The sequence below is a fragment of the Tyto alba genome, unplaced genomic scaffold, assembly GCF_018691265.1.
Source record: "Tyto alba isolate M040663 unplaced genomic scaffold, T.alba_DEE_v4.0 Super-Scaffold_39, whole genome shotgun sequence".
NCBI lineage: Eukaryota > Metazoa > Chordata > Aves > Strigiformes > Tytonidae > Tyto > Tyto alba.
Window position 1 is genome coordinate 7,000,530 of NW_024881314.1, and position 22,787 is coordinate 7,023,316.

At 43.3% G+C, this 22,787-nt stretch overlaps 1 protein-coding gene across 19 annotated transcripts in view; it reads right to left on the reverse strand.

The window, feature by feature from the left end:
* Positions 1–6,501: 6,501 nt before the first annotated feature.
* The window catches only part of CACNA1G (calcium voltage-gated channel subunit alpha1 G), a 149,950-nt gene continuing 133,664 nt past the window's right edge, over positions 6,502–22,787 (reverse strand). For 15 of the 19 annotated variants that reach the window (XM_033002247.2, XM_033002244.2, XM_033002246.2 and 12 more), the window contains 4 exons: positions 20,941–21,075; positions 17,682–17,871; positions 14,855–15,024; positions 6,502–11,094 (listed from right to left, as the gene is read on the reverse strand). In XM_033002247.2, coding sequence (XP_032858138.2) covers positions 10,240–11,094; positions 14,855–15,024; positions 17,682–17,871; positions 20,941–21,075 — 1,350 coding nt within the window. In that variant the 3' untranslated portion in view covers positions 6,502–10,239. The remainder of the gene's footprint in view (positions 11,095–14,854; positions 15,025–17,681; positions 17,872–20,940; positions 21,076–22,787) is intronic. The other 4 variants (XM_042802485.1, XM_033002249.2, XM_033002248.2 and 1 more) reach the window with 1 other exon arrangement.

Sequence of the window (22,787 nt, forward strand, 5' to 3'; positions counted from 1 at the left end):
TTGCTAGAAGGTGAGAAACCATCATGCTGAAGGGTATTGTCAAAAATGCTCACCAGGACAGAAAACAGAGATGAGAAGCACAGTACTGCTGTCTTCCAAAACCATTTCATTCGTAAAGAAAAAATACTCTGCTAATCTTTTATGAAGACCACTGAAGATGCTAGGGGTGATACCCACTCACAGTACTATCAGAGAAAGCCCTGTGCTTCCCATGAACAATGCTGAGAATTTGTTGTAGACATTTACTGTAATCTGACTAAAGGAATGCAGTTCTTATTAGAGTGGAAAGATAGGGTCTTGCCCAAGATAAGGTTCCCGGGTGATTGCCTAAAAGATTTGAAATCTCAGACTGATCCAGGCTAATCAGCACAATCACATTACAATCCACTGAAGGAAATACTAGAGGAGCCCTAGCCAACTGGGTGAGCAAGAGCTAAGGACATCATGGGTTGTCTTTGCAACTCTTACATCAAAACTTTTGTTTTGTGGAATTGCACCACAATAAAAGTTTTAAGAAAAGTCAGTAATAGCTGGGAGTTACTCCTTTATGGCCTTTTAAACCTCTCCTGCAGCAACCTGTGAGAGCAGTTGTTACAAGAGATGTGCTGAGAATTTGATCTCTCTTGACACACAAACATGCATCTCCGTGTTTCTTGCACTGAAGCAGAGCCTTGTGCAGTTTGAGAACATGCCCTAAATTAAGACCAGCTCCTGCACTGTAAGATGTCACAGGTACAGAGGCACCTCACAAACAGCTACTCTAGACTGTGTGTACAGGAGGGGAGAGGTTTATTTTATCAGTGTACTGCGAATTAATCCCTGATTAAATTCCTGACTTCAGTGGAATTGTTCCACCGTATCCATGGAGGAAGGTCCTGTATTACGGTATTTCCCTGAGTCTCACAGGACTCTGAAGTAAGGGGCCCTAAACAATTCTGCCTCTTGCTTCATGTTCCAAATTCATGGTGGGCAGCTTCTGCCCTCAGTAGCAGTCCATGCCATTAAAAAGGGATGGTACTGGTGAGTGAATGCCACCTGGGGTGCCAGCTCCTCCACCAGCTCAAGGAGAGCAACCAGGCAGCCAGCCTGGACCTCACAGCAGGCCCTGCTGACTTGCACTGACTGCAGTGTAATTATTGACTTCCAGGTGCCGCCTGGCAAAACACACTAGCAGAGATGGAAAAATCAAAGGCAAGAATTAAAGAAATATTAAACTCTCAGACAGACAGGATGGGGGAGGGAGCATAAAAGCTGAGAAGGACAATGATAAAGGATTCTGCTGAACCTGGGGCAAAGCAGACCCTGAAGCACCATCTCAGACAGTTCACATTGGTCCTGTTTCTTTTTAATGATGGGAGGGAAGATGGAGTACATAGACCATGTCATTACTCCTGTGATGTTCCCCTAAATGCAGGCTGGCTGTGCAGGAAAACAAAATAGCACCTTTGGTGCAAATATCAGGGAGGCCACGAACTCATCTATTCTCATTAGACATTTATTCCGGGGAGCGGCAAGATCTGATCTGGCTTCGTTCAGTGATGCATTTGCATCCTCTTTTCCATGCCAACTGCATGGAAAAGTAAAGGACTTTTCACCTGCTAACACACAGAGCAGGTCAAGTCAGTGCAATCATGAAGCACCTACAAGGTATGCCCAGGGCCACGCAGCAGAAGGTTAGTTATCAACTAGAGTGATTGGCTGTGGCAGGACTGGAGGTAACGTGAGAGAGAAGCTGTTTGTGTAAGCAGAGTGCCAGCTATGAGGCAGGCTTCATATTGCACCTCATGCTGATTTGCAAAGCACTAAAAGCAAAATGAAGTGTGACCGGCTCTTGAAGAAATCTGTATAAAGAAGGACATTGAGAGTTGAGGGTTGGGGAGGGCTTGAACATATGCAGCTCTGGAAGTCACAGTTTTATGGTTAGTTGACTATAAATATCACCTTCTTTCTCTGCTTGGAACAGCAGAGGCTCAGCTTCCTTTCCAAGACCCACAGAGGTGTCACATTTTACAGATGGCAAGAAAAAGAGGCTGCCAAAATAGCATTTACAGCAAGGCCCTATACATTTACTTTATAAGAAGGGGGATGATACATTATTTTAATACATACAAGATGTGGACTTGTAACAAACTCTGCTTACTGCATAAGTAGCAGCAGACTTTGGGTTTTTCTCAACTGGTCAATGGTGTTGCATATAGCGTGCATCTCTCTTCTTGCAGGAAAGGATTTAACTTTCATTTCCTCAATTCTGGAAAGCACGATGAGCAGTTTAGAAGTCCCATGGCAAAACAGACGAGGGAGTGGTCTGGGAGTTTGCAGCCCCAGTTTTTACTCACAGCCCTACTTTTGGGCATGTATCAGCTGTGTGGCTTTGTAGGCAAGGAGAGAAAGGCAAGATTCCCCTGGCTGGAAGAACAGAGGCGGCAGTTCCCAGGAAGGCCAGCGCAGGGAGGTGCATTTGGCCTGAAGCTGCACTGTAAAGTTTTTCTGTTTGCTGTGGGGTGAGGTGGGGCCCAGCCAGTGCATCAAGGCAGAAGGGAGAAAATGGTGTATGTGTGACTCCTCCCGGACGGTGTGTGCAATACCGTCTTCCCCTGTTACATGAGTGCTCCTACATTTCATACTAAGCGCAAGCAGGAGGAAAAGAAGCTAGATGTGCAAAGAACTGCCTAGATCACCCCAAAGTGATCCCGGAGCTGCTCTAGTGGTGAGCTGGCGAACTCAGAATGCACTGGGCGTCTCTCTCACCTGCTAGATAATTCCACAAACACGCTCTCCAGTGCCTACAGAGGTTAATGGGAGCTGTGGCAGATGTAACACACCCCAGACTGTGGGTGGTTTGGCTGCAGAAGGAGTTTAGAGTGATGGACAAACAGCCACAGACAAGCAGCACATGGCACTTGGGCCTCTGGAGCTGAGACCCAAACTATCCTGCTTCAGCCCCTGACAATTGCCAGAGCTTATCCTCTCTCCTCCTGCCAACTCAGACACCCCACAAACACCTCCTGGTTTTAATGGACTGAGGCCATTCAGGATTTCACTGCAAAATGGGCATGGAGAATTCACAGTGGTTGCAGGAATCCAAACACCGAGTCCTGCTTTGTTTGAACGACCGTGGAGTTGTCACCAGCCCTTGGCCATGCCTAGCTGGTGGCACCCGGCAGAGCGGTTCTGCGCTGCCTTTGCAGGTGTCAGCACAACATGTGCTGTCCACTGCGGTATTTTTTCTTTTTAGAATGACTCTGATATTAGCTTCTTCATGATTTCCCCCGGAACAGCTGGATTCTTTCTGTTTCCGTAACGTAATTGTTAGCACAGTAAGTAATTAAGTGGTTTAACCATCCTTTTCATTTCCCAGCTGGAGCTGCAGAGGTCTTTGGTTGCATTATTTAGAGTATTAAATAGATATGGAAAGATAATCTATTCAGGACCTTTGAAAGCCTGCCAATTACAGCATCCAGTGACTCAAGCAATAATAGAAAATGCCAAAGGATGTTGCAGGATTATATAGTGTGTTGCAAACATATCTGAAGCATTGAGTACAACACATAAAAATCACCTTAAAGTCCATTCACCCTCAGATGTGAAAATGCCAGTGAGACAATGGCTTTCTCTGACAATGCTGAAGACCACGCCAAACCAAACAGAAACAGCAAGTTACAGGGGACCTGGGGTGCAGCGTGAACTTAATGCACACAAATATCCCAGCTAAAGCATTTAATGGCATTGCCATCTAGTGACAAGCACTCGGCCTGCGCCCAAGCGCACACCCAACCTCAGAGCTCCTCAGCACAAGCCACGCAACATGGCACAAGGCCTGCTTGATTATCCTGCTCCCACGCTGGGCCAAGCGGAGATTAAACACCCCGTTCAAGCTCCCCGGTTGTGGATGTATCGTAGCTGCCGTGTGTGAGTGTGCAGCCCGTACGGGGCTGACACGGCCGGGGAGGGCTGTGCGCTGGGCTCTATGTTTTCTATGTGCTTAAAAGGAGGAGTAAGCATGTGCAGGGACAAACAAGCCTCTCAGGTGCTGCCACAGCCTCTGAGATGCCAGACGGCCCCAGGACTGCCCCTGGATGGGCTGTTGGCTCCCAGGACTTTGCAGAAGCCCAGGCCACGCTGCTGGGGAGGGGAGATGCCAGCTGGCGTGCCGGGCTTCGAGCACCTCCCGCGCGCACCGAGCGACGTGTGGCTCCACTGGCTGGCACCCTGCTCCTGAATCGGGGAATCTGGGAGAAATCCGTCCTCTCCTCCTACCGTAGGAAGAGATTTTTATAATTTCAGTGGCTGAAAATCCTCATAGTAGAAGAAACCTTCTTCCCCCCCCACCCTCCTTTCCAATACAGCGCAGTTTCGGCAACACCGAGCTAGGACACAAAGCGTTCCACGGGTGGGCAGCTCTGCCCCGCAGCGTCCTTCTTACCCACTCCCCGGAGGCCGGCGTGTCCCGGTCGCGGGGGGCAGCCCGCCCACGCCCGCTCCTCACCCCACGCCCACTAGATGGTAGCAAAACGCTGCACACAGGGCGGCACCCGGCGCTGCCGGCCGTGGCCGTGGGCTGCCCGCGCCCCGCGGGATCATGGCCCTTGCACCCTCCGGTCAATTCAGTTCAGGCCACTGTCCCTCCGAAATCTTCCAGGCCTTAACCCTTTGGTCTGAGGGATCCTCACCCACAGAACTGATCATAGCTGGTCCTTTGCGTGGTGCTGGTGGCAATAAAGGGGGAGCCAGGCACATTTCTTTAAATTGCTTTTTCCTACCTTATTGAGGGGGGGGCGCGGATTCTAGTACAAATCACATCTAAGGCTTGTTGGGGTCTCTCAGGTTGTATCTCTGGAACACCTGAAACACAGAATGCAGGAGGCCTTTCCTATTTCTCATGCAGCTACTTGCACGGTTTTACAGAGCTCTGGCCAAGGGGTGTGCTGTGCACACAGCTCTTCTGATGGACACTGCTCTCCACAAAGCAGGACAGTTAGATAAATTCACCTAACTGTCTCAACTAAACCAGAAACAAATTAAATTTGAAGTGCTACTTCCTTAGATGCAGCTACGATTAAATAGAAAACAACCTAGTTTCATGTGGCTTCCAAATTGCTTACCAAATAGAATAACAAAGTGCCATGCCCAAGCTCTGTCAAGTTAAGAGCATATCCACAGGCTGCCAGCCTGGGTGGGAGCCTTCTAAAAACCACAAGCAAAAGAGCTTCATACAAGAACACTCACAAAACAGCAGAACAACAAGACCCCTCCCAAACTCCTCTGAAATCCAGCGTTGGAAATCCAGGGCTTTGACATCCCCCCGTAAGGAACTAGCAGAGGGCTGAACTCACCTGTGTGCAGGAGGTATGAAGTGCCTGAACGGGTGAACTGCTCTGCTTTCTTGGCTCAACCCAGCTTGTCCTAATGCCACATGGATCCTCCAGCCTCGGAGGGGTGGGAAAGCACGTCAGTGGTTGCAGCTTGGTGGGGCTGGTCCCACCACCTGGGCAACACAGATGCGTGACAGAGCTCACCTCCTGCGTCCTGCTTTGCATGGGATTTTGCCCAGATCCACATTTTCTCTCTGTTTAAGGGCTAACTTCCTTCATGCTGTTTTCTACTCAGAGAGGACTATGAGAAGGCCTTTATCAAAACACCCTCTAGACAACATAACCACTCTGGAGGTCAGTTTGGGGTCCCTCCTGCTGCAGAGTGATCAACAACTCATTCAGGCCAAAGTAGAAACGGCTGTGGAGTGCCTCAGTGCCTGGATCCTCCCTCTAGTAGGTGCTCCTGGGAGGAGGAGAGGACACTTCATGGTAGGAGCTAAATAACTCCTTCACTACAGACCCCTGAAGAGTTTAGGTTCAAATATTTCTGGTCGTATCTAAGCAGCATCCAGGCGCTGAGCCCCGCTGCCCCGCAGCACGCAGTCTGCGGCTGCTGAGGCAGTGCCAGCCCCTCCAGCTCCTGCTTTGCAAGGAGCTAAATGTCTGCAGAAGTGATGGAGGAGAGGCTGCTGCACGTCAGCCTGGAAATCCTGAAGTTGTGAATGCATGGAAAACCCCATCACCTTCTTCCTCACAGCAACACGTTTTCATGGACAGATCGAATCTGCCCCTTCTCCTGACTCCTTCCTCCCCTTTGGCTGCAGCTCTCTCCGTCGCAGTCCCTGCAGCCTTCGTATCATTAAGCAACTTGCCGAGCTGTCCTCTGCCAGCGTGGTGCAGTTTGCAGACACAGAGCTGATGGCCTCGCTGGTAAAGCAGCACACCCTGAGTGATGTGCTGGGCCAGACCCGCTTGCGGTGTCAAACTGAATTGCCTCACAAAGGGCCGACATTTCGCAATCTTTCTTTCAACTTCCCGTCCACTGCTGCTATACGTTACCTACCCCAACTGTTTGCAATTAAAACATGACCGAAGATTTGACCACTCTGAATGATACAGATTATCATCAGCAACAACAAAAAAGGGAAGTGCACAGTTGTTTTCTTTTCAAAAGATTTTAATAGGACACATTTGTTTTTGTCATTTGTAAAGATTTACACTCATTTTTTGTCTTTTTTCTTTTTTTAAAAAGGAACATTTTAACCCAGTTTTCCCCATGAATACCACCTTTTGATGCCCTGACCAAAAGACCTCATTTTGGCCTATATACCTGATACAGTATAACAATATATTAACTATTAAATACAAAGTTCTATAATATATACTAGGTTGTTACGGACATTGCAATGGTACTGTGCCTACTCTAGTCACCTTGTGTAATAGTGTACATGGGTTATTATAGCCAAAGGGGCAGAAAAGGGGATACTGGGGCATAGCCTAATTTACAATGGTAACGCTTTTGTTTTCTTCTTTCTTTTTTTTCTTTTTTTCTCCTTGATAACACCTTGTGCTGAGTGCAATCCACAGAAGTCAAAAACAGTGTTTTCTTTGCCCTTCTCCAAAATATCTACAGTATAAACGGGCTGTAACTGAGCTATGAAAAATCAGTTCTGTGTGCGAGGGGCTGCAAGAATGGAATTTACATTTTCCCAGACATGTTCGCAATCTCTTTTTCCCCAAGTGTCAGACTAGCAATAGTAGAATATCCTTCTCCCACCTGTATACAGTAAATCCACAGTAGTAAAGTGCTGGTGTGCTTGAACTGGATAGCCATGCGACTACTTTACCATTGATAGGGGCTGAGTTTCGGGGGCAGATGTTTTATATGGGTACAGTTGTTGAACAGTAATAGCACTGCAATACCGTAGAACTTGAGCTTAGCTGCTTACTTCTAAATGCAACCCGGATGCAGGCTCTGAAACTAGGCTATACATGTTGTAATACAGTAGGTCTGGCTCCAGGTTTATGAAAAGAAACTTGTAGATAAGAGCTGCTTCTGTTCCCAAGATGCTACGCAGACTTTTAACAATTTCTCTATAGATTTCTACAAAAATATAAAAAATTCTATCAACATAACCATTCTACAGAGTTCCTGTGGATTTTGTACATTTTGTTTAAAAAAAGTCAAATTCTATAAAACCCCCCCAAAGGTATTTAAAATTATCTTAAGATTATTGCACACACTGCAGTACATTTGTATTTCTTTCAAAAGGGCATCTAGAAAAAACTTATCTGGTTTAGAAAACAAACTATTTTACATGGATTTCTTTTCCTGAATGCATCATCATAGAGTAATTTTTTTATTGGCTAGTCTTCACTAAATATTCATGTATGATGTAAACTTTTTGTTACTTCCACAAACCTTGTCAGTGGGCAAAACCCCGAGTATTGAAAATAGAAGAGCCTTTAGACTTTGTTGCATTTGGAGTTGAGCATTTGGATTAACGTCACATCACCATTTATGCTGTGATTTCAAGCTAAGATGTTCCATATTTTTTTGTAAGGAAGGAACTGTATGAGTAGTATCGTTCCAGCTATACAAACACAATCCTAATCATTAAGGAACCAGGGTCGGCAATTTTAGTGGCCTAGCTATTTTCCCAAATTATTCAGTACATGTGAAAGGAAAAGCTAAGGCTCATTATGAGTGTAAAACCAAAAAGGGATTAAGAATATTTCTCAGGCTTAATACACTGTAATTTTATTATTTCCTTAAATATGATCTGGGGAAAGAACTGATGAAAGGTTTGTTTGAAATCATTGCTTTAAACGGGCTTAACTCTGGATTTGGACTGGCATATCAAAGAGAGCGGTCTCTGTATGGGCCTGTGTTGAAGAGGGAAAAAATGTCCCAGCCAAGAATTAATCTAACTGCAGTAAATAGTACAGAATGTTAATCCTCCTGTTTCAAATACACTGATTGCCTGACTTCCTGCTGAAAGCCCTTACATTTCTCCAGGACATGTAAATGAATAGGGATTGTTTATGGAGCAAACGTCCTTAAGTGAAAATAAAGGAGCTTAAGATCTCACATAGGCTGTTAGGTATGAACAGCATCTTCTTGTATGTATATTGAAGCTAATGCAGATACATGTAGTTGTAACAATCTAATCTCTGAATGGATAAAAGGCTGTACATCAATATGTTGTAGTGATTTGAAAAGATCAGTAGTTCTCAAAAAGTTACAAACTCCTGACTGACAGAATTAGCACAAATCCTCGTCTTGCCTGTGCTGATTTAAAGACACAATCCAGCAAAGCCTTACCCATGTACGCAGTTTCAAACCTGTGACTATTCATACACTTCAAACCATGCCTGCAGAGTCTTATTTAACCTACATCTTAATGTGATTTCATGGAAGTTGAGTGAAGTTACTGTCTGGTTTCCATCAGTCTTGTGAAGAGCATGAGGTGTCGAACTGGGCCAATCTCCCACGATTTTTAGGCTGTGCTGTCCAGTTTTACAGATTGCTTTTTGCAGAGGGCATTAGCACAGAAGTAAACAGTTAATTTCTGAGATGAATGCCATTAAGGACATGTTATAAAGTAAGGACATGAATTTTGTTTTTATCTACTTTGTATCATGATGTTGCTGCTTAAGGCTTTTGATAGATTGGAAATAAAATTTCGTTCAGGGTCACAGAAATTAACTCCAGCAGTGATAGCAAAAAACCTGACTTTTTACTGAAAATCAACAGTTATTTCAGTATCTACAGACTTCTTACATGTATACTATAATTTGCAGTAGGCCTCAATTCTGTCGAACACATAAGCATATGATTTTAATTTTCAAGAATTACTTAAATCCAATCAACCTCAAGGCAGTTTAAGCAAGAGCTTAACTCTAAACGTGTGCTTAAGTCCACTGCTGTGTCATGTCTGCACTGAATTCACCCACTGCAAATCTTAAACTTGGCCTTAGTGTCCTTCCCGCATGGGTGCGGAAAGGAGTTGCTCCGCTGCAAATGATGGGCTTACAGAGGTGTAAAACTCAGCAAAAGAAACAGTCTGTCTCGGAGATACTGGGAAAACATCTCAGAAGTGACCACAGGCTTTTGTTGCCTCAGTTTCCTAGACAAGTATGAAAATCAGTCACTGACATGATACTGTGAGTCACCAGTGGATGATCTATAATATCCTTTTGTAATTCAGTATTGTGTACAGTTAAACGGCTCTACATTCACCATCTTCAGACATCTGTCAGCATGTTGTACCTTCCTGGGTTTGTGCACTTGCTTTCACTTTGGATGTCAATTTTATGTAAGATTGGAATACTATTTTGTTAAAAAACTGCCACTTAATTTCTATACTACCCAAACAATCTTTTTCCCAGAATATCATTGAAGTCCAAGGGGAAAAATAAATTACATTAAATAATCCTTATTTACTGCTGACTGTGGGATACATTTCCTCTGTAATGCACTAATTGGCTACATTTTGTGCTTTGAAAAACAAAATGAAACCCAAACAAAACAAAGCAAAAAAAGAGAAGGGATTAAATATATATTTTTTAGGTTAAAATATTCATAAAAACCAACTTTATCTCAGAAATATTCTGAGATACATAAAATAGAAGAAAATTAAACGAGTCTTTAGTCACAAAATGTACTACATCCCGCAATACTAGATTCAATTAATTTAATAAAATATAATATACATATAGATTCTGCACATTGTATTGCTTTTACCTAAGCAGAACATATGCTTAAGTAAGCGTGATATAGGTTAACCACTCTTTTAACCAGCTGGTTCTTTAATCTTTCTTTGGAAATTTTTTACCCAGTGCCATTTTGGAATACAGAGTTGTTTTTTTTTTTTTTTCTATTACATGAAAGGAAGAAAACATTTGGCACCAACAGAAAAGTAACTCAGGGGTCCATTTCCGTTTGATCAAAGGAAAAACTAGGAAGTGTCAACAAGTCTTTCTTTGGGGTAGGAGATGTTGACATACTGTCTGGAAGCAACGAATCCCCTATATCCATCGAATCCTTGGACTCACAAGATGGAGCACGCCGTCTCAAGCAAATGTCTCCACTGGCAGGTGAGATGCTGTGAGGTCCTCTAGGTAGCAAACTCTGTCCATCGGGTGGATCTATAGATATACATGGAGGGCTCAGTTTTTTCTTCTGCCGTGTTCCTTGCAAGCCTTCCATTTCACTTACCACCTGACTTATGAAGCCAGAAGAGCTAGATGTGGAATGGTGCTGAGGGCTGTTTTCCATTGAACAAATTTCTATTGAATGTCTCCTTTGATCATCTAACCAAGAGGGCGGTTTTTTTAGAAGACCCTGGGTGTCTACACTGTGGTATTTCTTCAGGTCCTTCAATGTAACATTGCCAGTATTGCCTATGCTCCTCTTAGGAGTGAGAGGCTGAGCCTCTGAACAGGCACTCGAGGCTGTACAAGTTTCTGAAGTGAAAGGCTCCGAGGAGCTGTTTATTTCAGATACTTCTTGGTCCATTGAATCTGCAGGTGTCTCCTGATATGAGTCTGCACAAGCACAAGATGCTGGTGCCTGCTTTGAAATATTATACTGATTGTGGGAAAGCTGCTGCGTATGAACGCTTGTCCGGCTCCATGCAGCCAACTCCTGCGCTTCTGAGGGTGTCAGAGCCACTGATGACTCCTCCTTGGGCACAGCGGGGACATTTGGGTCAGAGAGTTCACTCACCTCGGTGTGGAGATTCTCCTTGCTATCTAAAGAGTCGTTCCTTATGGCCATCTGTATCAGAGCGCAAAGGGATCGGGGAAGAGGGGAGTTGCCAGATGAGAGAGACAGACCAAACAAAGGTTAGTACAAGCAAGGCACAGCATTTACAGGGCGCTCAGCTCTGCTGAGGTACCTCAGCACAGACCCACTGACTCCTATAACGACCTGTCTTGTGGGTTCTAGCAACTCCCATGCTTCAGAGATCTGTGGGTTTGTCCCTGTTTAGGTGACAGCAGAATTTGGCATTTCATTCTTTGTAAATGGTTGACCTTCAGCTTTCTCCTCTAAGGATGGAGGGCTGCAAAAACAGAATGCCCACACGCAAACTTAAGACATATACTTGTTATGCAAAGGATGAGGCTCTACAGCAAAGCCCTTAATAATTTTAGCAGCCCAGGTACCAGCGGGAGAAGGAAGATGTGTAAGTGAGCCTCTGCATTCCCTTCTCTAGCCTAGGTGATGCTGAGGGTGTGGAGCAGGATCCCCAGAGCCAGCGATGCCAGAGTAACCACGCTCTGCACCAGCATCAGAGCAACAGCCTGTCCCTGGCTCTGGTCCCCTGGCTGGAGCCACAACCCTGCACCATGTTACAGCAGGGGAGCTGGAAAAGCTGGAGTCCAAAGCTGGAATAATAATAATATTAATAATAACAACAACAACAATAACAATAATAATATCTGTAATTATTTCAACTTATTTTGACAGTTGAGTTCAGGATTCCTAAGGCACATTTTGCCTCGGCTGTCTTGAGCCATATGCAGCAGCATCAGTGCTTGCTGGCAGAGAGAACCTATGGCATGTTTTGAAGGCTTTGTCTTCTCACTGCACTGCATCCCTTTGTCAAAAGGGTTTATAAATCAGCCACATTAACTGGCCCTTACAGGCAGAGTCTCAGTTTGAGAAGACTCTTAAATGATCTTAAAGATTAAAAACTTCACATAGAAATTTGGAGAAAATGTGTACAGCTGGTCTCAGTCCTTTAGAGAAGTGTAAGGAGATGAAATTCCTCATACTAAGGAATGCTTTTGTGATGAATCGCCCCAAAATGATCTTAGAATTTATATAAAAATTGTCCCACAAGGATCGTTTGAGCCAAATGATCTCTATTCAGGCAAAGCTCTCATCAGCTGCAGTATGCACATGTGTGCATGCAGAAACACAAGAGTCTATTGCTACATCTGCACATTGGGCTCCCTTTGTCATCTGTGAGAGCTGAGAGAATATTTAATATGGCAAACAATTTTGGCCAATGCTGGTGAATTCTTTCTAGTTAAAATTTTGCAGCATAATACTGGCAACTAACCACAGCCAAGAGTAGAGCTAATTCTGGTCTCCTCAGTGCCAAAAGTTCTAGTGAGTGTTTAGGAGAAGAAATCATGTCCATATCCTGAGAAGAGACACAGACCACAAGAAAATAGCATACAAAAACCAAAAGTAATTATTGTCACTGCTTTTGCTTGTACACCAACCTGTGTTGCACACAACAGTATTAGTCACAACCAGCTCTTTCCTTCCCTACGATACAGGTATCTTTGGTAGTTGTTAGTAGTAACTGTAGAAATGTTTTACTGGTTTGTTTCAAAATAAAAGGGCTCTCTGCCATCCCATTGGGGTGTACACCTGTAGTCGCCACAGCCTGGTGTGGGCTACACCTTGGATACGCAGTCCTGGAACCAGAAAATCAATATAGTTTTAATTTCAGGTAGAATTACCCTGGAGAAAAGCTTTTGTGCAATACACTGTCAATGAATGTATTCCTCAGCAGGAAATATTCTCTCAAAGCATCCAATCCACTCATCTTCATCTGTGAGTGCATTGCTAATTGACAAACTTTCCAGAGTCTAAACTCCACATTACTGTGGGGACTGTGTCCACTCTCCAGCACTCTGGAGGGCAAGGGAGGTTAAACACACAGGTTTTAATGATGGAGGAAAGTGCACAGACCAGGTATGTGGTGGACAAGATTTATCTATACACAAATTTAGGAAAGGAGAGGGAACAAGGGAGAAGGGAAAGGAAAGAAAGAAAAGAAATAAAAGAAAACAAATCAGAATTACATGCAATATATGTAACAATAAAGAAAAATGGGTACTGCAGACTAAAATGTTTTGCTAGTTTGGGCTATTGTGTTGTGCTAGTAGCAAATTAGTAGTGGCAATAAAAGGAGCCAAGCAGAGAGCACTTGAGCAATCAGAAGTGCCAGGGGCATAAAGGGAATTTTACCTCTTTAAGGACTCGGTTTCACCGTGTCTGGCCATCTAGATTGCAATTAACAGCAACAGCAGTACTGCCCTGCTGCCAGGAGCAACCTTGCTGCTCCCATTCACCACACTGGGAGCTGTTTGCTCCTGGGGAGCATGCCCAAGGCACCTCAGGAACCTCTGGAGGGACCTGTCCAGCCTGTAGACCATATCTACTCACTGTCCCAAAGCTTTTTTCTCTCTGAAATATCACTCCAAGAGCATGCTCATACCACTGCATGAGCAGAGAGAGGAGGGAGGGGAATAAATTAACTTAAATGTATGAAAAGGTTTAGAAAAAGAAGCCTTCAAAGATATGAACAGAATTAGGCTGAGGAAGATGGCTAACATGGTAATTTATTCTAGATAGATCAGTTCAAAAGGCTGGGTCTCTTATTCATTAAAAAGCAAGAAAGAGTGGTTATGAACTGGAATCATGACATCAATTAGTTTCCCCATTAGCAGTGATTGGGGTAGCTGGCCAGCCCTGTGCAAACGAATACATGCTAGGAATTTCTTATGTCAATTTAGTATTACAGACTAATGTAATTGTTAACCTTGATACTTCACATTAATTTTAGCGCTTAATGAATCAACTGTCTAATTTGTCAATGTTGATTAAAAGATGAAAGAAATAGGAATATTTTCATGCAGGAAAGAAATTGCTTTTGAAAAAATAGAGCTGATCTATTTTGTGTATGTAAAATCAGGAAGGAAACTACTGAAGAAAGAAGAGTTTGGGAATCAGACATGCCTCTGGTCCTGGTCCAGGTGCACAATGAAATATGCCTAAAAATGTGAGAGTGAAGCACAGGTTTAAGTATTTTACTAAAAAAGATTAATTTAAACTTATGCTTCCAGTCAACCAGACTAGAAGCTCTGATTAGATCTCTTAGATCTTTGGTTGAATCAGGATTTAAATCAATGCTAGGCAAGAATCAGAGATAAAACTAGTTGAAAAATAAAATGTGTTCTTTTCTGCACATATTCAAACTTTTAAAAAGCACACAGGAGATCCAAAAGGATCTTAATTTTCAATTCTCACTGTAAAACCAGTATGCTTTCCATGATGGTTTTGCATACGAGATATCCAGCTTCCTTTAAACAGTCTTCCCCTTTTGAGAAACCAGAGGAGCCAGAGGACGGGTGGCTTGGGATGGATTCTGCAGTCCCTGTGTCCTTTCAAGCACTGAGACAATCACGGCAGTTAAGAATTAGTTCCTTAACCCCAACAAGCCCCTGGGGAGCATTTGGCTGCATTTATGAAGAGGACTGAAAAAAAAAGAAAGTGCTAACAACATGGAGAACATTTAGGCATGTTGCCAAAGGAGATGATACTCATCACGCACATTCTTTGGAGACTCCTGGATGGCTTTCAGATCAAAATCCATCAACCTTTTCATTATATCTGTAGGAGAATTACAGTTCTCCAGAGGTTTCTCTGTGAATCCCTCCTTGAATTGAAAGCATGGTTAACCTAGAAACACAACAATATAAAATCTCAGCAGGTTCATGATCATAAATCTGCTTACCTGTCTGCGGAGCAGCCTTTCAGCAGAAGGAGAGTGCACCTGCTGGGAAACCTGGGGTTTGCTCTCCTTCACCAAATGGTCATGAGCTCTTACGTGGTGAAAATGGTCTTTTGGAATTTGCAGGAGAGAGCTGGTATCCACTGGCTGCGACTGCACCGATGCCTTTGAACCTTGCAAGAGGGAGAATAGACAGAAATATGGCATGTTCATCTGGGGATTGAGTCCCTATCTCAGTGACCTTTCAGAGAAAACTACTCCATTGTACCTTGGACCAGACAGGCATGACAAAACCACTGAATTCAGCAACTGGCTCTCCATGATTGGGAAAAAACTTCCATCTACTAATAAATCATTCCAAAACTGTCTATTATTTCATTTTTCTTGGCATTTTCCCCTGATACAACTGGGACTAGCTCCTGTTGAGAACAGAAGATTATGAACTAGAAGTTTATCTGGACTGGCAATTTCTACATCCCTTTTTTAGGGCCATTAACTTTGCAGGCAACCACACATCTTAGCACTGCAAGGATTTGACTTTGAAAGACTCTAGAAAAGGTTGTCTCCATACCTGAGCGTATGCAGAGACCAACTGCTGGGATCTCAAAACCAGCATGCACACTGGAAATGAAGCGGAAGGGAATGGCACCTTGCAGCTATCAAGGCTAGTTTTACAAAGCATCCCAGAAGAAGGAAATACATATTCTCCAGCCTCTTTCTGACCCTTTGTGGTTGCTGGCTACTTCATCTAAAAGGTTTGAAACTCTGCATGCACCCCCCCGCCCCCCAGGCTCAACATTTTTCAAAACAATTCATTTAACCTGGACTGCATCCCAGAGAATCTCATTTGTCCTGGAATCTTTCCCAGAACAACAGCCCCATTACGAAGGAGTATTCAAACAAATACCTCCTGCAAGTGCCAGTGTTTCTGACAACAAAACCTTTCTCAGCTTGAAATATTACGACTTAGTTGTGGTGATTTATTAGAGGCGCCTGGCACCTTTTGCTATCTTCACAGCACTTTATAATATTACAAACTGTAAACAGGTAGGGGTGACTTCCCCCACCCTGAAAAGCAATGACATTGTAGGTGGAACAGGACAATGATGTGTATGCCAAGGCTTGGGCACCTTACCCACCTCCGAGCACTTTGGCCTGCTTAAGACAACTGGAATTTCACCAGCAGGAATAAAACACAAAAGGCTTAATTGCTTAATGTGGTTATGAATAAGACATCGGCTTTACCTTTCTAAAATACTTCTCCGACATCTCAGTGGAACAGTTTTTCTTGTGGGTTTACAAGCGTGCAGTGCCTGCCCCCCCGCCAAGGCAGGGCTGACAGATGGGGCTAATTCAGTTCTCCAAGCTGGAAAGGCAATCTTCAAGAAAGGAGGGACTCAGAAATTACCCACTTTTTGGTCAAGTTGATGTAGTTTTTGTTCAAGACAGGACAAATGCATCTGAATTAAGGGTCAAAAATGCAGCACTGGAAACTCCCTTTGTAGCAAACGGGATTCTTTCATATGGTCAAGGATTATAACTCCAGGGAACTCCTTGGCTGTTAGAGAGAGCCATAAATTCTGGCTCCACTGAAGGTAATGGAAGTTTTGCTATTGACTTCTGTGGGATTTGACCAGAATTTTAGCTGCATCTTTTGCATTATGTGCAAACAGGTTCTTCAAAGGACAGCTCTTGACCTTGAAAATTTTGTATTATGGCAGTGATTTCTCACAACTCCAGATTCATCTTTCTCCGTTGTGTCCCCATTTTTTTTTCTGCTGTTCAACAGTCGCTATTCATCCAAATTCTTATTACTATGCAAATTTCAACATCTTATTTCTAATCTGTTCAAATCCCCTACCATTCTGAACAGTGCTGAAATTATGTTCTGCTTAGAGGCTTTCAAATGACAATGCTTGTAAAAACTTCTCTGTCTTATCTGTGACAAATGTCTAAAATGATGGCATGTACAGAAGAATTAAAGACAGCTACATTCACTTACCGGCAGAAGGTAACCCCTAGCAGACAGAGTAAATGAAAGCACATTGATAAGCACCAGGAGGCAGCTGCAAGTACACATACAGAGGTGCAGGTAGAGAGAGAGAGCGCCCTTGGTATCTGCAATATGCCGTATCTAAGAATATCTCTGAATTTAGCTCTGAGGTGTATATCCCAACCACGCACACTGGGAAGGACAATTCTATACTCTCTAATTTTTCCATTCATCTCACACTGAGATCTCTCTCAATTCAGCACATTTATGTTCATTTTACAGGCATTTAGAAACACCATTTTCCCATCTTTCACAGATGTTCCCATATAGAGCTTCTAAAACCTGCTAGAATAGGTACTGCTGGGAAAAAAAAAAAAAACACAAAAAAAACAAAAAACAAGCAAACAAAAAAACCTCAACTCCCCCCTCCCAAAAAAAAACCAAAAAACAAAAACCCCCCAACAAACAAACAAACAAACAAAACAGACATGAGGAAATACTTTTCTGCTGAGATTTTTGCTCTGGGGCCATAGCTAGATGGAGCTGAGGCTGTATGGACTGAAAGCTTTGGGGAACCAGGCAGGGGGACAATCAGCATTGAGCCAGGCCAACTGCTCGCTGTCACATTGCCAAAAAGTTGAGAGGAATTGAGTTATCTTTTAGAGCCTGGACTTTGTAAGTTGTGGAGGGTCTTTGCAAAGCCGTTCCACAGGTCTGGTCACCAACACCTCACTGGAAACCAAGGGCAATTTGCTGCCTCCTACTGAATAGCTTGGAAAATCCCAGCTATTGCTATATTGGAAAATCCTGCTCTTGTCCCAGCTGACAGATGTGTACCTGACTGGGATTTGTGATGTGCCGGATTCCTCTCGCCCAGGGAGGCAGGGCAGGGGCCGGAGTACGGCGGCTGGAACATGTAGCTGTCATTTGGCAAAGAGTGGGTACGCCCCACTGAAGGCTTCCTCACACTCAGCAAGTCCTTGCTGGGAGACAGGGTCAGCGTGTCATCTTTGGAGCGGAGATCAGCCTGCGGGGAAAAAATCAGTGAGGAAGGAAGACATGACGGGATGGGAAGAGGAGAAGTGCCCAGAAACGCTAGTGACAGCCATTGCAATCAGTATGGCACGATGGGCATGCACATCGTCAGTATGTACAAGTTGCACGAATGGATCTACCGGGAAGCTATACCCCTCATTTTGTATTGTCAATAAATCGTCACACAGAATGAACCACAGAAACAGAGGAAGCAATACTGCAGTAATAAACCATGACTATTTCAGGGATATGCAAAGAAGGCATCATGCCTCAAGGCCAGCAAAGGTCACATGCTTTGCATAACTTTGATCCTCTGCAATAACAGTAAAGTTCTCTCTATATGCCCTCATCAGCAAGTCAGACTTTTGCAAAGGTGAGTAGTTTCCAATTCTAACAATAAAAGAAAAAAAAAAAAAAAAAACAAAAACAAAAAACCAAAACAAAAAACCCAACAAAAACTGGTTTACAGAAAATATTCTCTATTCTGCCTCCCAGCACAATTTTATTGGTTTTTCTTCTCGCATAATGAATAACTAAACCCACTTTATTGAAAGGCATATCTAAACCTACTGCTTCAGGGTTAAAGCCATTCTCTAATTAGAAGGGATCTAATGCAAGTGAGGGTTATTGTATATATGTTGACTGCAGAGTTTTTACAGCCAAAGAGTCTCTTGGAATAGGCAGCACCAGGGGCAATATCAACTGAGGTGGATTCAGATCTGATTTCATAAGGAAATATCTCCATCCCAGAAATGTTCTTGGGTATTATTGTGTTGGACAGTATTAGCAAAAATGGAAGCAAAGTCAACTTCCCTGAATAGTTCTAATGAAAGAATTATTTAATCTTTAAAAGGTCTCCATTGAAAAACACAGAAATAAGATATGACACTGTAGTCTGGTACAGTATATTGCTGATCATTTAGGGAAAACGTTAAACCTTATTTTCTGACAAATATTCCCTTCACTCAGTGCATTACAGGTTTTCTGAAATCAACAGAGATTTTTTCCCCAATTTTATCCTTCACTCATAAAAATAAAATTTTACTGTGGCATTTTGTTTGCACAATAAACATGATGAGATTAAAAGGAATTTACAAAAAGGAAAAAATAAATGGGGAAAAAAGAAGAAAAGGTAAAAAAAGGAAGACTACGTCTGTAAAATTAATAAAGGAAATGGATTTGCACTGCCTTGCAGCATTAGTTTCAGTCCTCAGGAACCTGCCGATTTGGATACAGCCTGGATACAGCCTAGAGAAGAGAGACTGCAGTCTCCTGATATAGCTCAGGGAAGGAGAGCAAAACCTGTGCTGGTAAAGCTGAGACTTGTGTTTTGGGAACCTCTCTGATCCTCCCCGCGTTCCTCTCCCAAGCAGTATGTTTATGCTATTTAGCTTTCATATTATTTAGCTTAAAGCAGGAAAGAGGGCCTGAAACCTGAGATTTTAAACTCAAAACCATTTGGATCTGAACACAAGAATTTGGATTTGAGATCCTTTCCAAACCCAACCTTTAATCAACCTCTAGGTTCATTGACAGGATCCAATACCACAGCAGGCTTGTTTCCACTTTCTGATCATCTCAGGGGAAATCTGATGAGTGAACTTCATGAAAACCATTTAAAATGGCTGCAAAATTATCTTTTGAGTCCAGCTCACAAACCAAGCAGTGGGAGCACATGACTTTTTGGTTCACTAGTAGTTTTGAAAAACATGTTGTTTTGGCTTGACTGAAATAAAATCTGAGTTTTCTGTGAACCAAAAAAAAAATCCCAACCCAAATCTATTTTAAGTCAAACAAAACATTCTGAGATATTTTTCAGCAAAAGCTGTGTCTAAATGAAGTGTAAAAATACTGAATTTAGAAAATATTTAAATGAAAGCTTGCAGTTTTTCAGGAGTTTGGGAAAATTTTTTTACTTTGTTGGTATTGACACAAATTCGCAAAACACTTTGTTCAACTTGGGTTTGCTTTTTGGGGGGGGAGAAAAACCATCTCTCTTGGCTATACCTTGAGACTTTGCTATGCTGTCAAACAGGTTTGTCTAAACTGATTCAAAACTAGAAGGGCTCTCTCCTTAGTCCAGCTCTCCAGACTAACTCATTTTGTAACAGAAAGTCCCATACAAAACGTTAAACGTAGTTTACAAAATCTTTTGCACATGATGCCATGAAGCATGATGGGAAATATTGTCACGGTTTAAGAGATGTTTCCCAAGTAAGTGCTAGTTATGATGACAGTCGACTAGAATGGCAGAAAATTTATCAACACAAACATTCAAAGGCAGGTACATGAACAACAACAAAGAAAACAAGAATGATCCAAAAAGGTTGGAAAAGGAGTTATGTCTGTTGTACAGCAGAAAAAAAAGCACTTGACTGCTACACAGCTTAAAATGTCTAATGTTTCAAAGAGGAGATGGTTAAGGCAAGGTTCAAAATACTGGTTATTTCATTCAAAAAGACAAAATAGTATTTTATTTTTATTTTTTTATTTTTTTTACCAGTGGGATGACTGCTAGTAAAAATTCACATAACAAGCAGCATCTCAAAGAGATCCCCATCTGATATTTGCAAAATAAACAGTTTGGCACCGATGATGCAAAAACCCTTGTGGTGCCTGTGTTCATAAAGACAAAAATCCATTACAAAACAAAGGGTTGTAGATGACCCCTCAGCAGAGGACGCATGATTCATTAGCTCATGGATGCCTCTTCCATGCAGCATCACTAATTTGTTTCAGATGGGGAGGAAATTTCAACCTTGACTCTTTCCAAAGCATTTTTTTACTATTTATTTTACTTGTAGAAAACACAGTTTTTACATAAGATGCCAAAGGAAAAACAGAAATAAATACTTGTTCCTCGCAAGGAGCCAAGTTTGTGGACAAGAGCGATAACAACCCAGGCCCTAATGGCATTAAGGACAATGTCCTGTTCAGGGGAAAGGTTGGTGCTATCTGGAAATGGGCTTGAACTGAAAATGCCATTAGGCAGGTGCAGAGAGGTGGAAGCAGTATTTTGAACCCTATAAACATCAGACTATACAGTGACCAGTGTATGTACATTGCTTTCCAGAGCATTAAGTAAGTGTGTGTTAGTATCATCAGGAAAAGAGTCATCCGTCAGAGCTAAGGACCAGGACTTTTCAGAGAGAATATCTGACGTCAGAGACAGAGCCTCCATCTCAGCTAGAGGGATCTAAAGGGAGAGATGATTAAGCATAAGAAACCAGGACACAAATCTTTTGGAAAATAAATTAAAGAAAAAGAAAAGTATCATAATCTAAATACTTCTAGACACTAAAGCAATATCCCTGCAGTGGGAGAAGCTACATCATGCACATTGTTACCAGGGACAGAATGTTAAAGAAACGAAGTATAACAAAGAAATTTTAAAAAGAGTGGGACGTTCATATGCTTACCAATGATCTGGGAGGGAGTTTAAAACCATACACTAATGCTAGCATTGTATTTTGTTGTTCTCCTGTCTAGATGAAGAAGCAAAAGTAACATTACTTTCATACTAGAGATATTTGTCCTCTTGGCTATGATCAAATACAAGAGGCTTCAAGATCTTCTGGCTTCTCTGAAGTTGTTTCTACCCAACAACCATGCTGTTTGCTTTGCCTTTAAGCTAATCTGGTTGAGTCCACAAAATTTCCCCAACACCAAAATGATTTTGCAGGTGGGGTGTGGAGCGTGCCTTTCCCTGCGCCCCGGGAGGGTACAGGGACCTCCCCCTCCCCGAGAGGCAGGTGGAACTACAATTAACTTCCTAATGGCTAAACAGGGACAGGGAGAAACTTAAGGCTTGGTTTTGGTCAGTGAATGCCTTCCTGGTGCCTTCAGTGGGTTTTGATCTGCTAAAGAGCCTCCAGTGCCTGGGTAAGCACCAATAACTGTCCTACAAAAAGAATCGTGGGTGTCTTTCAGCCCCACGAGCCGCCTCCAGGCTGGGAGCAGGTGCTACGCTGCCGCTGGACTGATGCGTCTTGCACGAACGCATCCCTGCTGAAGACACTCAAGAAATCGCTAAAAATCTTTATCAAAATATTGATGAAGCTCTCTTCCTAAACACAGAGAACTTTTTTTAAGAAACGTGAAATGTCACTACAGGTTTTGGAAAGAAAGGAGGAGAAAGGGGGCTGCAGCATCTCCCCCAGAGCAGCATCCCTGCTGCCAGCACCGCAAGGAAGGATGCTTGCCCTGAAGTGCAGGCTCAGCCCTCCACAAATCCTCACCCCGGGTACCTGTCTGGGGCTGGTGCCCGCGGCATCGGGCACAGCATTTCATCAGGTAACCTACAGACCTGGCTCACGCTCGCAGGGGCTGCCAGATCTGGACACACCCCAGGTGCTTCCTTCCTTTCATTTCTCACTGTGCATTTTTGTTTTCCTATAATCTATGCTTGAAAAGTCTTCCAACAGCAATATATCTTCCAAGAGAAACCACAGAGGCCCAGATCTGTTGCATTTAAGTTGTCAAAGGGCTGGATTTTCTCACTCTTAGAAATGGCATCAGTGGGGTGAAATACATGCAGTGATGAGTGAACCTTGAGAGGCTCCAAACTTCAGATGAGATAAGCGAGAGGGTCAGGCTCCTCTCATCTAACCTTGGGTTTGATAGCCCCTCTAGCACAGTCCACCGGCAACGGATGAAGGAGGCTCTTTGGAGGAGCTCCTGATTTCATACGAGGCTCCCCAAAAAAGCATTGCCACGAAGGCTCCAGCACGGGGACAGCGATCCCGACCGGGACCCACCGACCGGAGCCCAGGCGTGCGGGAGCGGGGTGGGCACCAGCAGCTCCCCTGCCGGCGTGGCTCCGCCGGGAGCTGCTATTAATCAGGTTGCTTTCAGCAAGTCCCAGCGCTGCTCTAAATTCCTGACTTGCCTGAGAACATGACAAATGGT